We start from the raw sequence: 19,893 nt of genomic DNA, 5'->3' as shown, positions 1-19,893 counted from the left end.
CAATTTTCATATATATTTAAATAAACACATATTAATTTGTTTGGACCTAACCACTTAGTAAACAGAAACTAAGGACACTGAGAAAAATTTACTCAGACACTAAGGGTGACACAAACCTCTGATCTAGAAGATGATCATTAATGGCTACTGATCATCAATGACTGGTGAAAAGCTAAAGGCGAACTTTGTAAGAGACAATATTTGAGCCCACTGAATAGTCTTAATATCACAAATGAAAGAATTCCAGAAATGTGCTTCCTGATGTGATGGGAAGTCTATAACACCAACTATAAATGCTTGATTTTAAAAATCAAGTTTAAATGTGATCAAGCTTCTAGACTTAACTACCAGTCAGCTAATTCTATAAAGTCTGTATTCTTTGTTGTGTGACCACTCTGTTCCATTAGCTTAGTGGTCAGCTAGTGATTTAGCAGAGATATCTTTATTAAATGCTTATAAGCAAAAAAGAAAAAGAAAAAACCAGACAAAATGCAAAAAATCTCTCCCAGTCTTTGTCAACTAGCTGTGTGTTGGGGCACTCCTTCAATGCTTAGCAGGATACTTTACATTTCTGCATTAGCCTTCACTTCCTGCTTGTACAGAGTCTGAAAGTCAGCCAGAAGTGAGAGCTTAGGGTCTTCTCAGGTCTTTTCTGAGCATGGGTCCAGACCAAGGCATGCATGTGGCCTTCTGGATTCCCCAGAAGAGGAGGAAGCTTTTCAAGAAAACACTTATACCAGGACTTCCCTGGTGGCACAGTGGATAAGACTCCATGCTCCCAATGCAGGGGGCCCGGGTCCATCCCTGGCCAGGGAACTAGATCCCGCATACATGCCTCAACTAAGGAGCCCACCTGCTGCAACTAAGATACAGCACGACCAAATAAATAAGTAAATATTTAAAAAATAGAAAACAAAAACCCTTTATTCCCCAAGTATCTGCTTCCCCAGCCTCTTCCTTCCTAGGCTTTTTGGCCTGTTTATTGTTTGTCCCAACTGTTACATCGTACCCTGGCGGCAGTGACTAATACATTTGCTTTAAACTCTTTTGACAATCCTGCCTCAGCCCTGGGAGGCTCCAAGCCTGGGGAAACAAAGGTAAGCCCTTGAGCCAAACCTTCAGGACACCACCAGATAGGTCAAAACACAAAATTACAACTCCTTTAGAATAAGGTCCATATTACTCTCTCTGGTACCAGCAACCTACACCAGGAATGTGGGCTGCTGTCCTCAAGGCCACTGGCAAGCTAGAGATTAATCACAGAGCTTTCTTGCCAAAATTCAGCAGTCTTTTCTTAAGTGTTCCCCTGGTTGTTGTGAGTTTTTTAATTAGATTCCAGAGTTCCAAAAAAAGCTGATTCTGACAGTTTCACCAGGTTATTCGTTGCTTTTGTGGAGGGAGAGTTTTCAAGTTCCCTATTCAGCCATTTTCGCTGACGTCATTCCATACCATCTACTTTCGTGCTTCTCAGCCTTACCTAAAAATATTTTCTCAGCCTGAAAAGCAGAGAAAGAAGAAAATTTTGCCACCATTGCAGCTATCAAAAGAATGTACTGTTGAAGGCAGGCTAAAAAGCAGTTGCAAAAGTTTTTTAATAAGGACACCATTAGCAAAATAACTTTTATCTGCCTTAAAGGCAATATTCATCACATTACCTGCCTTGCATTTGTCAAACCCTCGATAATAGAGGCAGAGTTTGAGAGCATAGGCTTTGGAAGAAGACCTCAGTTTGAATTCCAGATCTTCTGCCACTTGATAGTTGTTTGGCCTTGGGTAACTCTTAGAATTCTCTAGGGCTGTTTCCTTATTTGTAAAATAGGGATAATATACACTTCTAGAATCATGGTAAAGACTTAATGAGATATTTTATGTAAAATGCTTGGCACTCAGTTTTAACTATTTGTTAAATTTGGTTTCTTTCATTTGGGATTAACACATTACACTAACATTGTTGGATTTTTCCTGGTTGTTTTGCTTAAAAAAAAAAAGCCACCGGCTTCCTATGTAAGAAGAGCTGAAGTATTGCCATATGCTTTTCAGGAGACTTACCTTAAGCTGACTTTTTATAACAAGCACACCAATTTTCCTTAGACTGTATGTTTATTTGGGGTGGCCGTCGGCGAAATTGTTAGGGATGGGGAGAGGGTGCTTAAAATCCTACCAAAGCCCCTCTTTTAGCCTAGTGACTAAACTGCCAACACGTAAAAAACAAAAAACAAACCTAAATGTCTAGACAAGGGAGAGAAAGTGCCAAATCTAACAATTTTTTTTTCAAACCAGCTTCCCTTGGTGTCCACAGGGTGCAAGCACGTGATGAGAGTACGGAGCACCAGCGAGAACAGCCTGAGATGACAGATAATGGGAGGTCAGCCCTAGATGGAAATGTCACATCAGCCCTTTCTCAGGTGGCCTCCGGGGTGGTAGACTGCAGGAGATCGCGTCCCTCCTCTTAGATGCCTTAAGGGCAGGCAGGCAACAGACTCTAGCGCAAAGGTCTGGCTGCAGATAAAACGCGATTAGCCCACCTGCTCCGCCCTTCCTTCCGAAGCCGGAGGGCTGGGCTCGGCGGGAGGCGTGTTGGCTGTCGCAGAGCCCTCTGGGAGTTGTAGTCCGCGGCGGCGGGAGGTTTGACTGGGGCGGCGGGCTTAGCGCTCTCAGAACTGCATCCCCCGCTGGCCTCCGCGGCCTGGGCCGTTGCCTTTTCCTGTTCAGGGGACAAGAACCCTTGCTGCAGCAAGTTGAGAAGTTTGGGGGAGGGGTGTCCTCCTTCCCGCCGAGCTCTCGGAGATTAAGGGCTCGGCCTGCTCAGGTAGAGGACGTTCCGGGTCTTGCAAACTCATCTCCCGGGAGGGAGCGGAGGGAAAGGGGGGACGCGGCTGCTAAGACTGAGCTTGCGACGGAGTCGGCTGTTACCCGGGGAAGTTCTTCAGGGAAACGCCTCGGAACTGTGGCTTCTTGCGGAAGCGGTGAGGCCAAAGCCGGGGCCCGCGGAGACCGGTCCGGAGAGGCGGCGCGCGTTCTTACAGGTCTCGGGTGAGAGCAAGTCAGGGCCTCCGTCGGGGGCTGAGAAAGAACTCGAGGGGCTGTGGGAGTCGGTGTCTGCCGGACCTTAGGGAAAAGGCAGGGTTACCGTGGGTGAACACCCGAGTGAGAGGAGGAGGGAGGAAGAGAATTGGGGGAATTGCGGGAATGGGAGCGCCCTTTTCTATCCCGAGTAGGAGAGAGCTAGAGAGGGGAGGTGGGGAGGAAGCTCCCTTGGTGCCTTGAGCTAGGACCGCAGATGGGGTGAGGGCTGAGACAGGGAAGTCCTCGTCACGCTTTTCCCCCGGCTCGACTGTGAGAGACAGTGACCACAGTAGGTGGCTTGACATTTTCCTGTCTTAGAATAATAGAGCTGGAACGGACCTTTGAGAGCAGCTAGTCAAGCGCATTCTCTCATTTTCCAGATGAGGAAACTTCAGTCCACCGAGTTGAAGAAACTGGCTCGCTCACCACGAGACAACCGGTTAATGGCCAGCTTGACTAAAACCTAATTTTCATGACTCTCAAGCCATGCCGTAATCTATTGCTGAGATCAGTAGATTAGCAAACTTTACAACCTGTTCCCCCTCCTTTTATCTTTTTACTGCTTGTCATATGCAGGGTAACAGGCAGCCCCTGAAGGGAAAGGCTTTACACTTTGCAGTAGGTCAAAGAAACCCTTGTTTTAACTTGAACAAAAATCTCCTTGCCTCACAAACAACTACAAACTTCATATTAAGAATAAAGGTTGGTGGCAAGCTAAGATGTCACCTATAGCTTCTTTGCCTCGAAGAAAATAAAGTTCACCTTTCCTTTCCCACTGTATGCCCACTAGAGCTCTGAAAACATTTAGCCTTAGATTTCTTCTGTCTTAAATGCTGCATATCTCAGTTACATACATAAAAATAATGCTGCTTATTGTGATTTTTATAATACCCTAAATAGTTACAATAAAGGGTAAACAGCATAGGAGGATGGGAATACCTGAATTACAAATTAAAATAATGATTTATAGTATTTTTTTAAGAGATACGAACATAAAAGTAAAGAAAAAATTAAGAAGATAAAAATTTCTAGCAAGCCAGCATTTTATAATACACTTAAATTTCAGTACTTGCCAGTATTCTTTCTTTCCTACTGCCTAAACATAACTAGAGCATTTAGTGTTCCCAGTGTGAGAGGAGAGGTTCTTTGGTGCCATTGCATTGTTCTGACTGCTAATTTCTTTATTAAAACACATTGTCTTCCAGCACTGTCAAATTTAACACCTTTTGAAGGATTTATTGATCAGATTAGAAGCATGTTCCAACTGTCACATCAGAATTTGAATATTATGGCTCCTATTGGCTCACCATTAAGCAATTCATAAGGAAGAGGTTTAGATAAAGTTTGTTACCGGACTTTATAGAAGTTACAGACTTACCTAGAAGAACATACATATACATAACTGCTTTCACAAGGCTGCCTTTTTAATGATATGGTTCCAATTGCTTTGATATTGGCATACTACAGAGGTGAGTAAACTATGACCAAATTTGGCCACTGCCAAATGTATTTACTTTTTATATGGTTTTACTGGAACACAACCATGCTTACTCATTTATACATTGTCTTTTGTGCTACAGGCAGAGTTGAGTAGTTGTAGAGACCATATGGCTGGCAAAGCCTAAAATATTTACTATCTGGCCCTTTGCAGAAAAAAAATTATCAACCCCTGGCCTGGTGAACTGAATGTAAATATAGTATCTAAAACTCTACCATTTGCAGAAGTATTAGTTAATAGTAATTTTCACTCATAAATACTTGTATGGTGGGTTCATAATCCATTTCTTTGGGCAAAAGCTAGTACCTCCTTATTGCAGATTGTCGCTAGCATCTTGGCATATGTACTATAGGTTTGCTTTTGCAAAGAATTGTCAAAGAAAGTTTCTGAACCTAGTGTGGAAAGGGCTGACATTCTTTGAGATATACTGATGCTCACAGTTAATAACTTTTAAAAATAACATTTAGGAGCTTCCTTTGGTTGTTCTCTATGTTCTTTTCATGGAGATAAATGCTTCAGCATAAGCACCAGCAAACAAGTTAATAAGCTGTTTTCATATTGAGACCCCATACTAAAACCAATCTTAAAATAAATGATAAGGGTCTTTTTCTTTTTCTTTTCTTTTTTTTTTTTTTTTTGCGGTACGTGGGCCTCTCACTGTTGTGGCCTCTCCCATTGCGGAGCACAGGCTCTGGACGCCCAGGCTCAGCGGCCATGGCTCACGGGCCTAGGTGCTCCGCAGCATGTGGGATCTTCCCAGACCCGGGGCACGAACCCGTATCCCCTGCATCGGCAGGCGGACTCTCAACCACTGCGCCACCAGGGAAGCCCAAGGGTCTTATTACTAAATGACTTATCTTTGACATTAATAATCTTGTATCTGGGACTTCAGTGTCTTAAAGATCAGAGGATTGAATGAAATAGAAATGAATATATCTGTTTATGTCATTTTTTTGTATTTAACTCCCTATATTAGTGTTAGTCTGTGGCAAATTAGTGCTTAGGAATATTTAAAATTTTACTTAATCATTGGTAGCACTATTCTGTGTTACCATCTAAGTAATATTAGCTATGAAACTCCAATTCACCTCTCAACCTAATTCATCAAACTTCAGTTTATAGTTCTTAAGACTTTCAGAAAGGTATCAAATTTCCTTTGAAACAGCATTCTGGGGGAATTTGAAGTTCAGGTTACTTGACTAATTGAGGCAACTGAAAATGATCTGTTTCCTTACAGTTCTTCATATTTACTTGAATGTTAATAAATCTTTGAAAGGCACTAGGAACTTTGGACTCATTCATGATTTATTTTGAATCATTGAAATATCATCAGTTTTCTGCTTGTTTGGAATAAAAAGCTAATTTGACAATGCCACAAGATTTCAGATTCGCCCAGGACAAATACATGTATGTGATTAAACTGGAAACTTTATGTCAATTCCTGAATGTCCTTCATATTTTCCCCAACCTTGATTATCACTTTTTGTTAAGGCTGACTGAAATCTAAGAACCTTTCTAGATTTTCCTCTTTTCTGGTTTCCTAACATTCAATATTCAGTGAAAGTATCATCTCCAGGACATAAAAAATCCTGTTTCTAAACTCAACCACATTCTCAGTTTAGTTCAGGAACCAATACAGTGGAGAGTATTGGTTAACAAAGTAAGTCAGAAGTGTAGCCGTTTTTTTCTGCCATTGTTTAAGCAGGTATGTTTTTTCCTACTCTGACTTGGCTATTGACCTTTCCTGTGTTTCACTGCTGCTGGAAGGATTATTGCTGTCCAAGGGAATATCTAGTCTTGAGACAAAGAAGTTTGCATCAAGAGAAACAAATTCACCTAAGCTAGTTTGCTTCAAGAAAACTGTGTTGTTTTAAATTTTTAATCCAGATACTTCGGCACATATCTTCACTCTTCTAGTCCTAAACTTTGTTTTTAAAGAGTTTAAGGCCATTTGTCATTCTAGGTATTACTGCTTTTTTGTTTCCGAATCTGAACAGGACCTGATTTTCAGAGGCTTCTTTTGTCTTCCAAATAGCCTGCCTCCTTCTTTAAAGCAGACATCCCACTATAGTGGGAAATAGCGTTTGGGATCAAAGTAGCCTGGTTTCATTTCCCAATCGTGGCTTTATTAGTTACGTGATTTAGGACAAGTTACTTCTGAGCTTCATGGTTTTTTATTTATTTATGTTTTTTGTATCAATAATTTGAAGGTAATACCTATTTCCCAAATCCTAAAGTATTGGATGCAATTAAACAACATGTAAACATTAGGCCAGTAGTAGGCATTCAATAAATAAATGTTAGTTCCATCTTCCACTACCTTTCTATTGACTTGTCTTTTTCTCTGAATTTTTCTCCAAAGTGACACTGTTTTGTTCTTCAGAAATGAATTCTTTCCCTTTAGGTCTATTCTGTTTGTGACAGTTCAGTAATTCTATGAAGCTCAATTTCTTTATCTTTCTTACCTCACTGGGTTTACTCACTTTATGCTAAAGACGTACATCTGTCAGCTGATTTTATTCAGGCCACTAAATTAAGCCAAAATATAATTTTGCTAGTTACTTTTAAAGAACTAAATTCATAATAAAAATGATAGCTATGTTTATTGAGCACTCACTGTGGACCGGTCACATTATTATGTGCATTATCTCATTTAAATCTCAAACCAAATTCCCTTAGGGAATTTAAGTAAGTTGCCCCAAGTCACACAGTAAATCCAGGATTCAAATCCAAGCAGTCTTATGTGAGCTGACCACTAAATTCTACTTAATAGAATCAGAATAGGCTATATCCCAATTTAACCATTGTGTATAATTCAAACAAATGAATACCTTCTGAAGGTGGTTTCATCAGTTTTTGTAGATTTAAGAGCAATAAGGTTCTGCCTGCTTACCAATATTAAAAATTTTCTCTAGCATTTCTTTACAACTCTGTTTATGCCTTTTTCCTCCCACAGTATAACAGTTTCATTAAGCTCATTTCATTAAACTTAGTTTAAGTTCACAAATAATAGTAGCAAACTCCTATATAAAGTTCAGTAGTGCTTGGAATAGTTCCAAATGCTTACACATTAATTTATAGATTATTTTATGTGCTTTAGATTTTCTTTTATAAATTTCCCCCAAGTTCTTTAAGTTATTCTTTTTGATGAAGGGGTACTGGCTTCCTGACAGTCAACTTTTCAATTTCTAAAATATTTAATTTTTTAAATTGAGATGATATTTTTAAAACTCTCTAAATTTAATAACTTCTCTACTATATGTTTATTTTCCAAGCTTTTAATTCCTATGCCATGTCCATCTTTCTTTATTTTCCTTTTCCTTTTTTTTTCTAATTGAGATACAGTTGATGTACAATATTACATAAGTTACAGGTGTACAAAATAGTGATTCACAATTTTTAAAGGTTATACTGCATTTATAGTTATTTTAAAATATTGACTGTATTCCCTGTGTTGTACAATATATCTTTCTAGCTTGCTTATTTATTTATTTATTTATTTATTTATTTATTTATTTATTTATTTTTGCGGTACGCGGGCCTCTCACCGTCGTGGCCTCTCCCGTTGCGGAGCACAGGCTCCGGACGCGCAGGCTCAGCGGCCATGGCTCACGGGCCCAGCTGCTCCGCGGCATGTGGGATCCTCCCAGACCGGGGCACGAACCCATGTCCCCTGCATAGGCAGGCGGACTCTCAACCACTGCGCCACCAGGGAAGCCCGCTTATTTATTTTATACGTAATAGTTTATAACTCTTAATCCCCTACCCATATCTTGCCCCTCCCTGCTTCCCTCGCTCCACTGGTAACCACTAGTTTGTTCTCTGTATCTGTAAGTCTGTTTCCTTTTTGTTATATTCACTAGTTTGTATTATTTTTTAGATTCCACATATAAGTGATATCATGCAGTATTTGTCTTTGTCTGACTTATTTCACTTAGCATAATACCTTCCATGTCCATCCATGTTGTTGCAAATGGCAAAATTTCATTCTTTTTTATTGCTGAGTAGTGTTGCATTATACATATACCACATCTTCTTTATCCATTCATCTGTTGATGGACACTTAGGTTACTTCCGTATCTTGGCAGTTGTAAATAATGCTGCAATGAACATTGGGGTACCTGTATCTTTTTGAATTAGTGTTTTCATTTTTTTTCAGATATATACCCAGGAGTGGAATTGCTGGGTCATATGGTAGTTCTATTTTCAGTTTTTTGAGAAATTGGCCATACTGTTTTCCACAGTGGTTGCACCAATTTACATTCCCCCAGCAGTGTATAAGGGTTTCCTTATATGTACATCCTCACCAAGACTTGTTATTTCTCACTTTTTTGATGATAACCATTCTAATGGGTGTGAGGTGATATCTTATTGTGGTTTTGAATTTCCCAGATGATTACTGACGTTGAGGATCTTTTCTTGTGCTTGTTGGCCATCTGTATGTCTTCTTTATAAAATGTCTATTCAGATCTGCCCATTTTTAAATTGGGTTGCTTGTTTTTTTGTTGAGTTGTATGAGCTGTTTATATATTCTGGGTATTGACCCCTTATCAGTCATATCATTAGCAAATATTTTCTCCCATTCAGTAGGTTGTCTCTTTGTTTTGTCAGTGGTTTCCTTTTTGCCACACAAAAGCTTTTAAGTCTGATTAGGTCCTATTTTGCTTTTATTTCCTCTGCTTTAGCATACAGGTCAAAAATACATGTTGCTGTGATTTATGGCAAAGGGTGTTCCGCCTATGTTTTCCTGTAGGAGTTTTATGGTTTCTGGTCTTACATTTAGTTCTTTAATCCATTTTGAGTTTATTTCTATATATGGTGTGAGAAAATGTTCTAATCTCATTATTTTACATGTGGCTGTCCAGTTTTCCCAGCACCACTTATTGAAGAGACTGTCTTTTCTCCATTGTATATTCTTGCCTCCTTTGTCACAGATTAATTGATCGTAAGTGCACGGGTTTATTTCTGGGCTTTCTCATCCTGTTCCGTCGATCTATTTGTCTGTTTTTTTTGGCCAGTACCATAGTGTTTTGAGTATTGTAGCTTTGTAGTATAGTCTGAAGTCAAGAAACATTGTTCCTCCAGCTCTGTTCTTCTTTCTCAAGATTATTTTGGCTATTTGGGGTCTTTTGTGTTTCCATACAAATTTTAAAATTATTTGTTCTGGTTCTGTGAAAAATGCCCTTGGTATTTTTATAGGGATTGCAATAATCTGTAGATTGCCTTGGGTAGTATGGTCATTTTAACAATATTAATTCCAATCCATGAACACAGTATACCTTTCCATCTCTTTATGTTGTCTTCAATTTCTTTCATCAGTGTCTTATAATTTTCCAAGTATAGTTGTTTTGCCTTCTGAGATAGGTTTATTCCTACATATTTTATTCTTTTTGATGCAATGGTAAATGGGATTGTTTTCTTAATTTCCCTTCTGGTAATTTATTTTTAGTGTATAGAAGTGCAACAGATTTCTGTATATTAATTTTGTATCCTGCAACTTTACTGAATTCATTGTTGAGCTCTACTACTTTTTTGGTGGCATCATAGGATTTTCTATGTGTAGTGTCATGTCATCTGCAGAGTGTTACCTTTTTACTTCCTTTCCAATTTGGAATCCTTTTATTTCTATTTCTTGCCTGATTGCTGTGGCTAGGACTTCCAATATTATGTTGAATAAAATTGGCAAGAGTGGGCATCCTTGAGTTGTTGCTGATCTTAGATACCCACCTTAATTTATTTATTTTTTTTTATTTTTTATTTTTTTTAGAGAAACAGAAAGTGCATATTTATTTAAAGTAAGCAAGAACCTATGAATTCCTGACAATGGGAAAGTCAGTTTAAGACAAAGAAAATACTATACTCGGTGTAGATATGGAACTTATTACTTCAATAAATTGTCCAGGTAAAAATTATAATATAATACTTTTCAGAAGTATTAAGAAACAGCATTTCTCAGTGTTCCAAGATGCTCCTTGGCAAAAGAGGATTCAGTGATCAAATACATTTGGGGAACACCACATATTCTAATCCCATCTGGAGTCACATAACCATGAACAAATTACAAGCTCTAGGAAATCCAATTTAAGATTCACTCTTAATTCTAGCTCCACAAATTCTTAGAATGTGTTCTACCATTAAGAACAAATTCTAGGCCAGAAGAGAGTCCAAGAAGGAACTCTCACCATGAACTGATACCCTGCACTTAATCCAACATATCAATTCGTTCCACATCATGTTCTCTGTGGGCTTAGCCCACACATACTAATAGAGCCTGATTCTAAGGGCTGGAGCTCAAGTCAGCTCTCAAGGAACGCTCAGGAACAGCAAAATGGAGTGGTAGGCTATAAAATCAGAAACACTTGAAGGAACTGCATATTTACTGATATTTACCTATCAGTCTTCAGCACTTAAGACAGTGAGCTTGGACTTCCGGGAAGATGGCGGAAGAGTAAGACGCGGAGATCACCTTCCTCCCCACAGATACACCAGAAATACATCTACGCGTGGAACAACTCCTACGGAGCACCTACTGAACGCTGGCAGAAGACCTCAGACCTCCCAAAAGGCAAGGAACCCCCCACGTACCTGGTTAGGGCAAAAGAAAAAACTAAACAGAGGCAAAAGGATAGGGACGGGTCCTGCACCAGCGGGAGAGAGCTGTGAAGGAGGAAAAGTGTCCACACACTAGGAAGCCCCTTCGCGGGTGGAGACTTCGGGAGGCGGAGTGGGGGAGCTTGGGAGCCGCGGAGGAGAGCACAGCAACAGGGGTGCGGAGGGCAAAGCGGACAGATTCCAGCGCAGAGGATCGGGCCGACCGGAACTCGCCAGCCGAGAGGCTTGTCTGCTCGCCCGCCGGGGCAGGCGGGACTGGGAGCTGAGGCTCCGGCTTTTGTCGGAGCGCCGGGAGAGGACTGAGGTTGGCGGCGTGAACACAGCCTGCAGGGCGTTAGTGCACCGCGGCTAGCCGGGAGAGAGTCCGGGGAAAAGTCTGGACCTGCCGAAGAGGCAAGAGACTTTTACGTCCCTCTTTGTTTCCTGGTGCACGAGGAGAGGGGATTAAGAACGCTGCTTGAGAGAGCTCCAGGGACGGGCGCGAGCCGCGGCTAAAAGTGCGGAGCCCAGAGACAGACGTGAGACGCTAAGGCCGCTGCTGCCGCCACCAGGAGGCCTGTGTGCGAACACAGGTCACTAGCCACACGCCCTTCCGGGGAGCCTGTGCAGCCCGCCACTGCCAGGGTCCCGGGATCCAGGGACAACTCCCCCGGGAGAACGCACGGCGCGCCTCAGGCTGCAACGTCACCCCGGCCTCTGCCGCTGCAGGCCCGCCCCACACTCCGTGACCCTCCCTACCCCCCGGCCTGAGTGAGCCAGAGCCTCCGAATCAGCGGCTCCTTTAACCCCGTCCTGTCTGAGCAAAGAACAGACGCCCTCCGGCGACCTACACGCACAGGCGGGGCCAAATCCAAAGCTGAGCCCCTGGGAGCTGTGAGAACAAAGAAGAGAAAGGGAAATCTCTCCCAGCAGCCTCAGAAGCAGCGGATTAAAGCTCCACAATCAACTTGATATACCCTGCATCTGTGGAATACCTGAATAGTCAAGGAATCATCCCAAATTAAGGAGCCCTGTGGATGAAAGGCTCTTGGTGCTGCAGCCAGGAGTCAGTGCTGTGCCTCTGAGGTGGGAGATACAACTTCAGGACACTGGTCCACAAGAGGCCTCCCAGCTGCACATAATATCAAACAGCAAAAATCTCCGAGAGATCTCCATCTCAACGCCAGCACCCAGCTTCACTCAACGACCAGCAAGCTACAGTGCTGGACATCCTATGCCAAACAACTAGCAAGACAGGAACACAACCCCACCCATTAGCAGAGAGGCTGCCCAAAATCATAATAAGTCTACAGACACCCCAAAACACACCACCAGACGTGGACCTGCCCACCAGAAAGACAAGATCCAGCCTCATCCACCAGAACACAGGCACTAGTACCCTCCACCAGGAAGCCGACACAACCCACTGAACCAACCTTAGCCACTGGGGACAGACACAAAAAACAACAGGAACTACGAACCTTCAGCCTGCAAAAAAGGAGACCACAAACACAGTAAGATAAGCAAAATGAAAAGACAGAAAAACACACAGCAGATGAAGGAGCAAGATAAAAACCCACCAGACCTAACAAATGAAGAGGAAATAGGCAGTCTACCGGAAAAAGAATTCAGAATAATGATAGTAAGGTTGATCCGAAATCTTGGAGATAGAATGGACAACAGAATGGACAAAATGCAAGAATCAGTTAACAAGGACCTAGAAGAACTAAAGATGAAACAAGCAACGATGAACAACACAATAAATGAAATTAAAAGTACTCTAGATGGGATCAATAGCAGAATAACTGAGGCAGAAGAACGGATAAGTGACCTGGAAGATAAAATAGTGGAAATAACTACTGCAGAGCAGAATAAAGAAAAAAGAATGAAAAGAACTGAGGACAGTCTCAGAGACCTCTGGGACAACATTAAACGCACCAACATTCGAATTATAGGGGTTCCAGAAGAAGAAGAGAAAAAGAAAGGAACTGAGAAAATATTTGAAGAGATTATAGTTGAAAACTTCCCTAATATGGGAAAGGAAATAGTTAATCAAGTCCAGGAAGCACAGAGAGTCCCATACAGGATAAATCCAAGGAGAAATACGCCAAGACACATATTAATCAAACTGTCAAAAATTAAATACAAAGAAAACGTATTAAAAGCAGCAAGGGAAAAACAACAAATAACACACAAGGGAATCCCCATAAGGTTAACAGCTGATCTTTCAGCAGAAACTCTGCAAGCCAGAAGGGAGTGGCAGGACATATTGAAAGTGTTGAAGGAGAAAAACCTGCAACCAAGATTACTCTACCCAGCAAGGATCTCATTCAGACTTGATGGAGAAATTAAAACCTTTACAGACAAGCAAAAGCTGAGAGAGTTCAGCACCACCAAACCAGCTCTACAACAACTGCTAAAGGAACTTCTCTAGGCAAGAAACACAAAAGAAGGAAAAGACCTACAATAACAAACCCAAAACAATTATGAAAATGGGAATGGGAACACACATATCGATAATTACCTTAAATGTAAATGGACTAAATGCTCCCACCAAAAGACACAGATTGGCTGAATGGATACAAAAACAAGACCCATATATTTGCTGTCTACAAGAGACCCACTTCAGACCTAGAGACACATACAGACTGAAAGTAAGGGGATGGAAAAAGGTATTTCATGCAAATGGAAACCAAAAGAAAGCTGGAGTAGCAATTTTCATATAAGTTATATATATATATATATATATATATGTAGTTTGCTTGAGTGCAGTGTTTTTTGTTTTCTGTACTGAATTCATTAGCATGGGTCGGTATAAAATTTAGCATAGGTCAATATGTAATTTGTAAACTAATAAGGTCTTAAAAGTGAGGAATTAAGTCTTTTAAATTTAATTATTTATTGTAAAGAGCAGAATAGCATACATAAACAGGTGCCTAAGGAAAACTTGTATTCTAATATGGAACTCTCATGAACACCTTTTTTTTTTTTCTTCTAACGGTATGATAGTAGGCCATTTGATTATTTTTATGGCTTTAACTTTACAACAATGAAATATTCGTAAATTTTAAAAAGTATTTTTCTTTATTTGATGCGGGTGGGATACTGGAGAAATGAAAGGTCAAACACCTATTGAGGAATCCATACTTGTCTATATATTGTGTACTTTTATTTCAAGAACTGATTTAAAATTCCTAAAAGGATGCTATAATAAGTTATTATGCCATTTTACAGACTGAATTAAGTGAATTTCAGGGAGGTATGAAACTTGCCTAAGGCTATCCAGCTACCAAGCGGTAGAAGTGAGAATTAAAACCAGGTATACCTATCGCCAAAAAAAAAAAAAAAAAAAAAAAAAAGTAAAGGCATTAACCCTTTTTTGTCATATTATATCAAATGTCTCAATTTGCATTCGTGTCTGTATTGACTGTGCTTTTGCGTGTGTGGTAGGGGAGGCACTGGTATGTATTTTCTTTGCCATATATAAGTTTTAATATAATTAATATTAATGATATTATTTCATGTAGATACATCTTCCTTTACCTTTAGAATATCAATTTTTGGTGTACTGATAAAAAATTATTTCCCCATCTAAAGATTTTTTAAATATTTTCTATTTCCTATAATACTGGTATTTTTTATTCCAGATTTTAAACAATTAATCCATTATAAAATTATTATTGAGGATAATGCAAGTTTTATAGATTTTTTTTCAAATGGAGATCAGATTTTTCCTGATTTAAAAATATCCTTACGTTTAATACAGAAATAACTAAAGGCTTTACCTTGCATAATCATGGTGCAGTGTCACACTCAAGGAAATGTGGGAGTAAATCCATCCCTCTCTAGAACTGGACAGTGATTGGTGCAGAATGTTCAACTTGCAATCCGGAGTATCACTTCTTGAAAGCCCTTGTTGCTTTTTCCTCTTACTAGCCATCCTCCCAGCTGTACCATCTTTTCATTCTTGGCACAAGTTATAGAGTGATTTGCTAATAATTAATTTAACTATTTGTGTGTATAATCTGTATTATTTCCCATAAAATCATTTTGCTTATACAGCAATATAATACATTTTAAAGTAATGACATAAAACAAATACTAACATAATTCATTAATTTTCCCTTGATTACCACTAGATTAGGTTTCAAAATATTAAGAAATATTCAACATAATTGCCAACTCCTTTAATTATTTATTGGCAATATATTCCTTAATTTATTCAGAAAGGAATGGCCTTGATTATTGTAAGCTACTAATGTTGTTATTTATTATCAAGCAATATTGATTTTTTACTAGAATAAAAAATGTTGCAGAATATTCTTAATCTTAATTTTCTATAGGCGAAGAAAAATTCACCAATCTAATTCAGTTAATATCATTTTAATAAAGTGACAAATACTACCACAGGGATGAATGAAAAAAAAAAAAAAAAAGACAGTGAGCTTGAAATTCTGTCTTATATTCATTTATGTACTCCCAACGCAGTGCATGGGGTACCACCAATCAGGCAGCTAAAATTTTTGGACAAATACAGTCATAAAATGGGCTAGGCACAGGTTCTAAACTTTAGGTCATAAATTTTGTGCATTCATGACATCAAGGCCTCATTTCATTCAATAAATATTTCTGAGTGCCTACTACGGGTGGGTATTTCCAAGAATGCAGAGGTGACTAAGATACAATCTTTACCCACAAGAGCTCCAGGCATCAGAGGTACTAGTACTAGCCATTCCCTCTTGTACAGGTTTTGGCACACCGCTGGTATCTAATAAATGCTTGCTTGAATTGAGTTCAGAAGTCAAGATACACTTTAGGTCTGGTCAACTTTGGTACTTGGCAGGCCGGGAGCCTAGAGCAGGGCTGAGTCAGACCACTCTGGAGACTGTTTCAGAATGACTGAGATATTGAGTAACTAGACCCATCTTGATTATCACTACTCTAGGGATTACAGACCCATCCAGGAGTCAATTTTTACTAGAAAAGCCCCAGGACCCAAAGGAGTTTAACAGTATACACCAAGACAGTATTTCTGAATAAGTGTACAATAAACTCATAGGTTCTTGAGATGTTAATAGATAGTATACGGTGAAATATGACTCAGAAAGGGGTTCAATAGAGTTGACAGGCCTCTGTACTTTAGGACTTTATGCCCTGAAGCAATGTGCTATGCTCCTTTTATACACTGTCTTATTTAATTTTTTCCCTGTCTTATTTTTCAGTGACAATTTCTCACTGTCTTATTCTTATTTTTCCCATTTTTAGAGATGAGCAGCTAAAGCTCAGAGAGTAAGTCATCTGCTCCAGAGCACACAGGACCATCATGAGGTAAAGAATGGGACTCTGAAATCAGGGCCTTCTGGCACCAAAGACTGGCTGGTGATCCCTGAAGCAGTGCTGTTTTGAATGTACTGATGGGAACCAGAACTCTGCCGGAGGGACACACAGCACACAGGGTTTCCCAGACTGATTTGATGAGGGAAGCCTTTTGACTGAATCAGTACTTGAGACTACCTCTCCATTAACACATTTTGAGAAATACTGTGGGAAAATGAGTCCGAGATACCCCATGAAAGACAGAAGGGAGGTGGAAGGCAACTCATGAAGAAAAGCTATTCTAGAAAGAACATTTACTAAAATTGTGCTCAAAGAATTATTTATTGGAAAGCGTAAACGCAAGTTGGACAGGTATCATTTTTTAACCTCCAGATTCATAAGCTCCAGCTCATAGCTCATTTATGACCAATAATATTGGATAAGATGTTCCAATTCCAACATATTCCCTTAGCTAGCTTTTTAGGATTTGTTGTAGAATTTGACTTACCTCGTAGTTCAGTTCAGTATGTCACTAATTTTTATAAAGTATATTCACAGTGGGAGTATAAGTTTTAACTTGCTGTGTATCTCAACAGGCCTGCAATATGCATTTTGGGACGAGATAATTCTTCACTGTTTAGGACTGACCGAACTTTGTAGGATCTAGCATCCTGGCCCCTACTGACTAAATACCAGTAGTAACCCCCCCTAGTTTTGACAAGAGACATCCCCACAATTTCAAAACTCCATCTAAGGGAGAGTATCACCTCCAACTGAGAACCACAGGTTTAAAGCAAACTGGAAAGTTCAATAAAATAGTAATTGGAGGATAAACACCTAACCTGACTCTGCACTCAGTATTCAAGCAAAGAATTCAAGACTTAACGTGCCAGCTTCAATCCTTCATATCCAACGTCTCATTACATTTCTCTCTATTCTGTTAATAACATGAACAGATTCAACACAAAATGCCAAAATACCATTTTTAGCCAGGAGGGCCAAGCCCTGCTACTGCTTTGCCAACAACAGCAATAAAGCCGGGCAGAAGCTAAGCCCAGGATTGCATGGCATATTGGCTACCCTCTGAGGCAGCAGCCACAAAACATGTACACCTGAACAGTCTATCATTTTGTCAAGTGTGGACTTGAAGAAGGATTCTGGCTTTATTCTTTTTAAAGTGATCTATTATCACAAAGCTTGCTCCCTTCTCAATGCTGAGTTAGTTCAGCAGTGCAGCTCCATCCTTGTTAGGATTGTTAGGACCCAAATAATTTTAGACCAAAACGACAACGACGACGACAACAACAAACTTGACTGTTCGTTCAGTAACATATTCACAGACACACCAGAATGCATTCAGGAACACTGGCTTCATTTCTTGATTGGAATGCCAATCACCATAAAATCTTCTGCTAGAGTCACTTCTTGGAGATCTAACACTGATTCAGCTTGCTTTTTAAGCTCTACGATCCCATCTGTTTCTCCTTCTCTGGCCAAGGCAACTGGTTTGTACCTCTGACTGAAGTGAGTCAGAACGAGCCTCTTTGCTTGGCACAGCTTTGCAAATGCTGCTGCCATGTGTGGCGTGCTGTGGCCGTGTTCCTTTGCTTTGTCCATCTGGGTGTCATCCAGGGTTGCTTCATGTATCAACAGGTCTGCTTCAAAGCACAGCTTCACTCCTCCATCATCCACAACCCCAGAACAGTCACCCAAAATGCAGATTTTTCTTCCAACAATAGGCTTTTTTAAGACATCTTGGGGAGAAATTGTAACTCCATTTTCCAGAACAACAGAAATTCCATTTTTCAGCTTCCCATAGGCAGGACCTGGCGGAACACCAAGATCTTTCAGTTTCTGTGCATTGAGTTTACCTGGGCGTTTCTTCTCCACAACTGAAAATCCAAAGGAGGGTATTCGATGAAAGAGGCGAAATGCTTTCACAACAAACTGTTCATCATCAACCAGGAGGTGCGAGTTTTCTTCTGAGTCTAACACGATAGTTCTTCCCTGTCCGTCTTTGGGAGGGTTGTCTGCTTTATTCACGTGTACAGATTCTTTCAGTTCTTCTGTAGGACACTGATCCGCTGTAGGCACCAGCTCATGGACCACATAAGGGAAGACCAACTCCGTGTGAGAAAGTTCCATGGTTTGCCAGATAAAGTCCCGAAGCCCCGCAGGGCCATAGATTTCGATCGGCTGTTTGGTGACCATGGAGCCACTCTGCAGGCTGATTGTGCAGAGGAGGCCAGGAAGGCCAAAGAAATGGTCTCCATGAAGATGCGTGATGAAGATCTTAGTAATTCTCCCTGCTCTGACCTCAGGGTTTCAACATAAGACAGTATATAATCAGGGTTGAACTGTGTACACCTCAAGGCCACGTGTCCCAAGTGCATTAGTTCCTTCTTCCAACAGCTCTTTTTCTAACTCCCAATCTTGGTCTGGGACATCATCACCTGTAACTTGTAATAATTCTTCACTTCTTCACAGACTAGGAATTTACTCAGTCACCACCTGCTGTTGGGTCTATAAGTATCTCTTTGAGTCTCTCATCTTCATCCTTATCCCTACTTCCTGCTTCAACATCTTCATCTTCTCTCTCTCTCTCAGGTGAATGCCACTGCCTTGGAACTGGTCTCCTGATGCCAATCTCTCTCTCCCAGTATATGTGCCATTGGAAAACTGTCCTTCACACCGAAGGACCAGAGCAGAGGCACCCCGGGTTGGGGATGGGTATGCTGCGCCTGTCCCCAGAAATGTCACATCCATAGACATCTTCCACCCCACTCCCCGAGACCCGCGGCAAGAGCCGAGGGAGGCGCAGGCCCGCAGCAAGGCCCAGCCGTCCACGGGGACACGACCACCCACCTTAATTTAAAATGTATTTTTCATTGATATTTTATATAGAATGTTTTTACTCATTACATCCAGGAGATACTTTTTTCAAGTTTTATTTAGTGAAATTGACAGTTTTAGACTAAGGATATTTAATAGGACTGTCAATCCTAGTCTTGTAAATTAGTGGGTCAAAGTACTCTTAATTCTGCCTTTAGTTTTAAAACTTAAGACCAAAGAAGTCAACTGAATTATTAATCAGTTTTATTACATTAAAAAAGGAACTGAAAAATCAGGCTTCTGTTTTTGCATATCAACTAACTGTTCTGATGAAACTACTTAGCTTACTCACAGTTCCTTTTTATCTTAGTGAGATTTTAGTAACAGTTACTATTGATCAGTGTATACTTTATATTCAAGATCATTTCTGATGCTCCACATTTGAATATATATGTTATATGGCTCTATGTTTCAAATAGTCAACTAAACTTTTTACCTTAAAAGAATAAATCTTGCACTAATCTATTACAGAGCTAATTTGGGAGCCACGACTAGCAAGTGGTGTAGATATGAGCTAAAAGTGAAATGAG

At 40.3% G+C, this 19,893-nt stretch overlaps 2 protein-coding genes across 15 annotated transcripts in view; one reads left to right on the top strand and one right to left on the bottom strand.

Annotated features, from left to right (window-relative positions):
- The first annotated feature begins 2,632 nt into the window (after positions 1-2,632).
- Positions 2,633-19,893, top strand: part of SLC38A9 (solute carrier family 38 member 9) — a 109,829-nt gene continuing 92,568 nt past the window's right edge. For 3 of the 14 annotated variants that reach the window (XR_010941963.1, XR_010941961.1, XR_010941962.1), the window contains exon 1: positions 2,644-3,033. The gene's annotated coding sequence lies outside the window, so the exon portion shown is untranslated. Of the gene's footprint in view, positions 3,034-3,446; positions 3,506-3,537; positions 3,769-4,271; positions 4,536-16,420; positions 16,484-18,297; positions 18,440-19,893 lie in introns of those variants that run through there. The other 11 variants (XM_067730686.1, XM_067730685.1, XM_067730690.1 and 8 more) reach the window with 11 other exon arrangements.
- Positions 16,795-19,323, bottom strand: LOC137221292 (zinc phosphodiesterase ELAC protein 1-like). Its single transcript, XM_067730699.1, has 2 exons — positions 19,101-19,323; positions 16,795-18,782 (listed from the first exon to the last, which is right to left on the bottom strand). Exons 1-2 carry the CDS (start codon positions 19,241-19,243, stop codon positions 17,843-17,845), a joined length of 1,083 nt encoding a protein of 360 aa, XP_067586800.1. The 5' UTR covers positions 19,244-19,323; the 3' UTR covers positions 16,795-17,842.

The sequence above is a fragment of the Pseudorca crassidens genome, chromosome 3 (assembly GCF_039906515.1).
Source record: "Pseudorca crassidens isolate mPseCra1 chromosome 3, mPseCra1.hap1, whole genome shotgun sequence".
Lineage (NCBI taxonomy): Eukaryota > Metazoa > Chordata > Mammalia > Artiodactyla > Delphinidae > Pseudorca > Pseudorca crassidens.
The sequence above is the reverse complement of the archived record's forward strand: the minus strand, read 5'-3'. Positions and strand labels throughout refer to the sequence as shown.

What these genes read in the sequence shown, in the direction of transcription:
- LOC137221292 (XM_067730699.1), bottom strand. Translation starts at nt 19,243, where the DNA reads ATGTCTATGGATGTGACATTTCTGGGGACAGGCGCAGCATACCCATCC. An exon ending in AGATTGGCATCAGGAGACCA is followed by an intron (nt 18,783 to 19,100) that starts GTTCCAAGGCAG and finishes CCCTGAGGTCAG; the next exon opens with AGCAGGGAGAATTACTAAGA.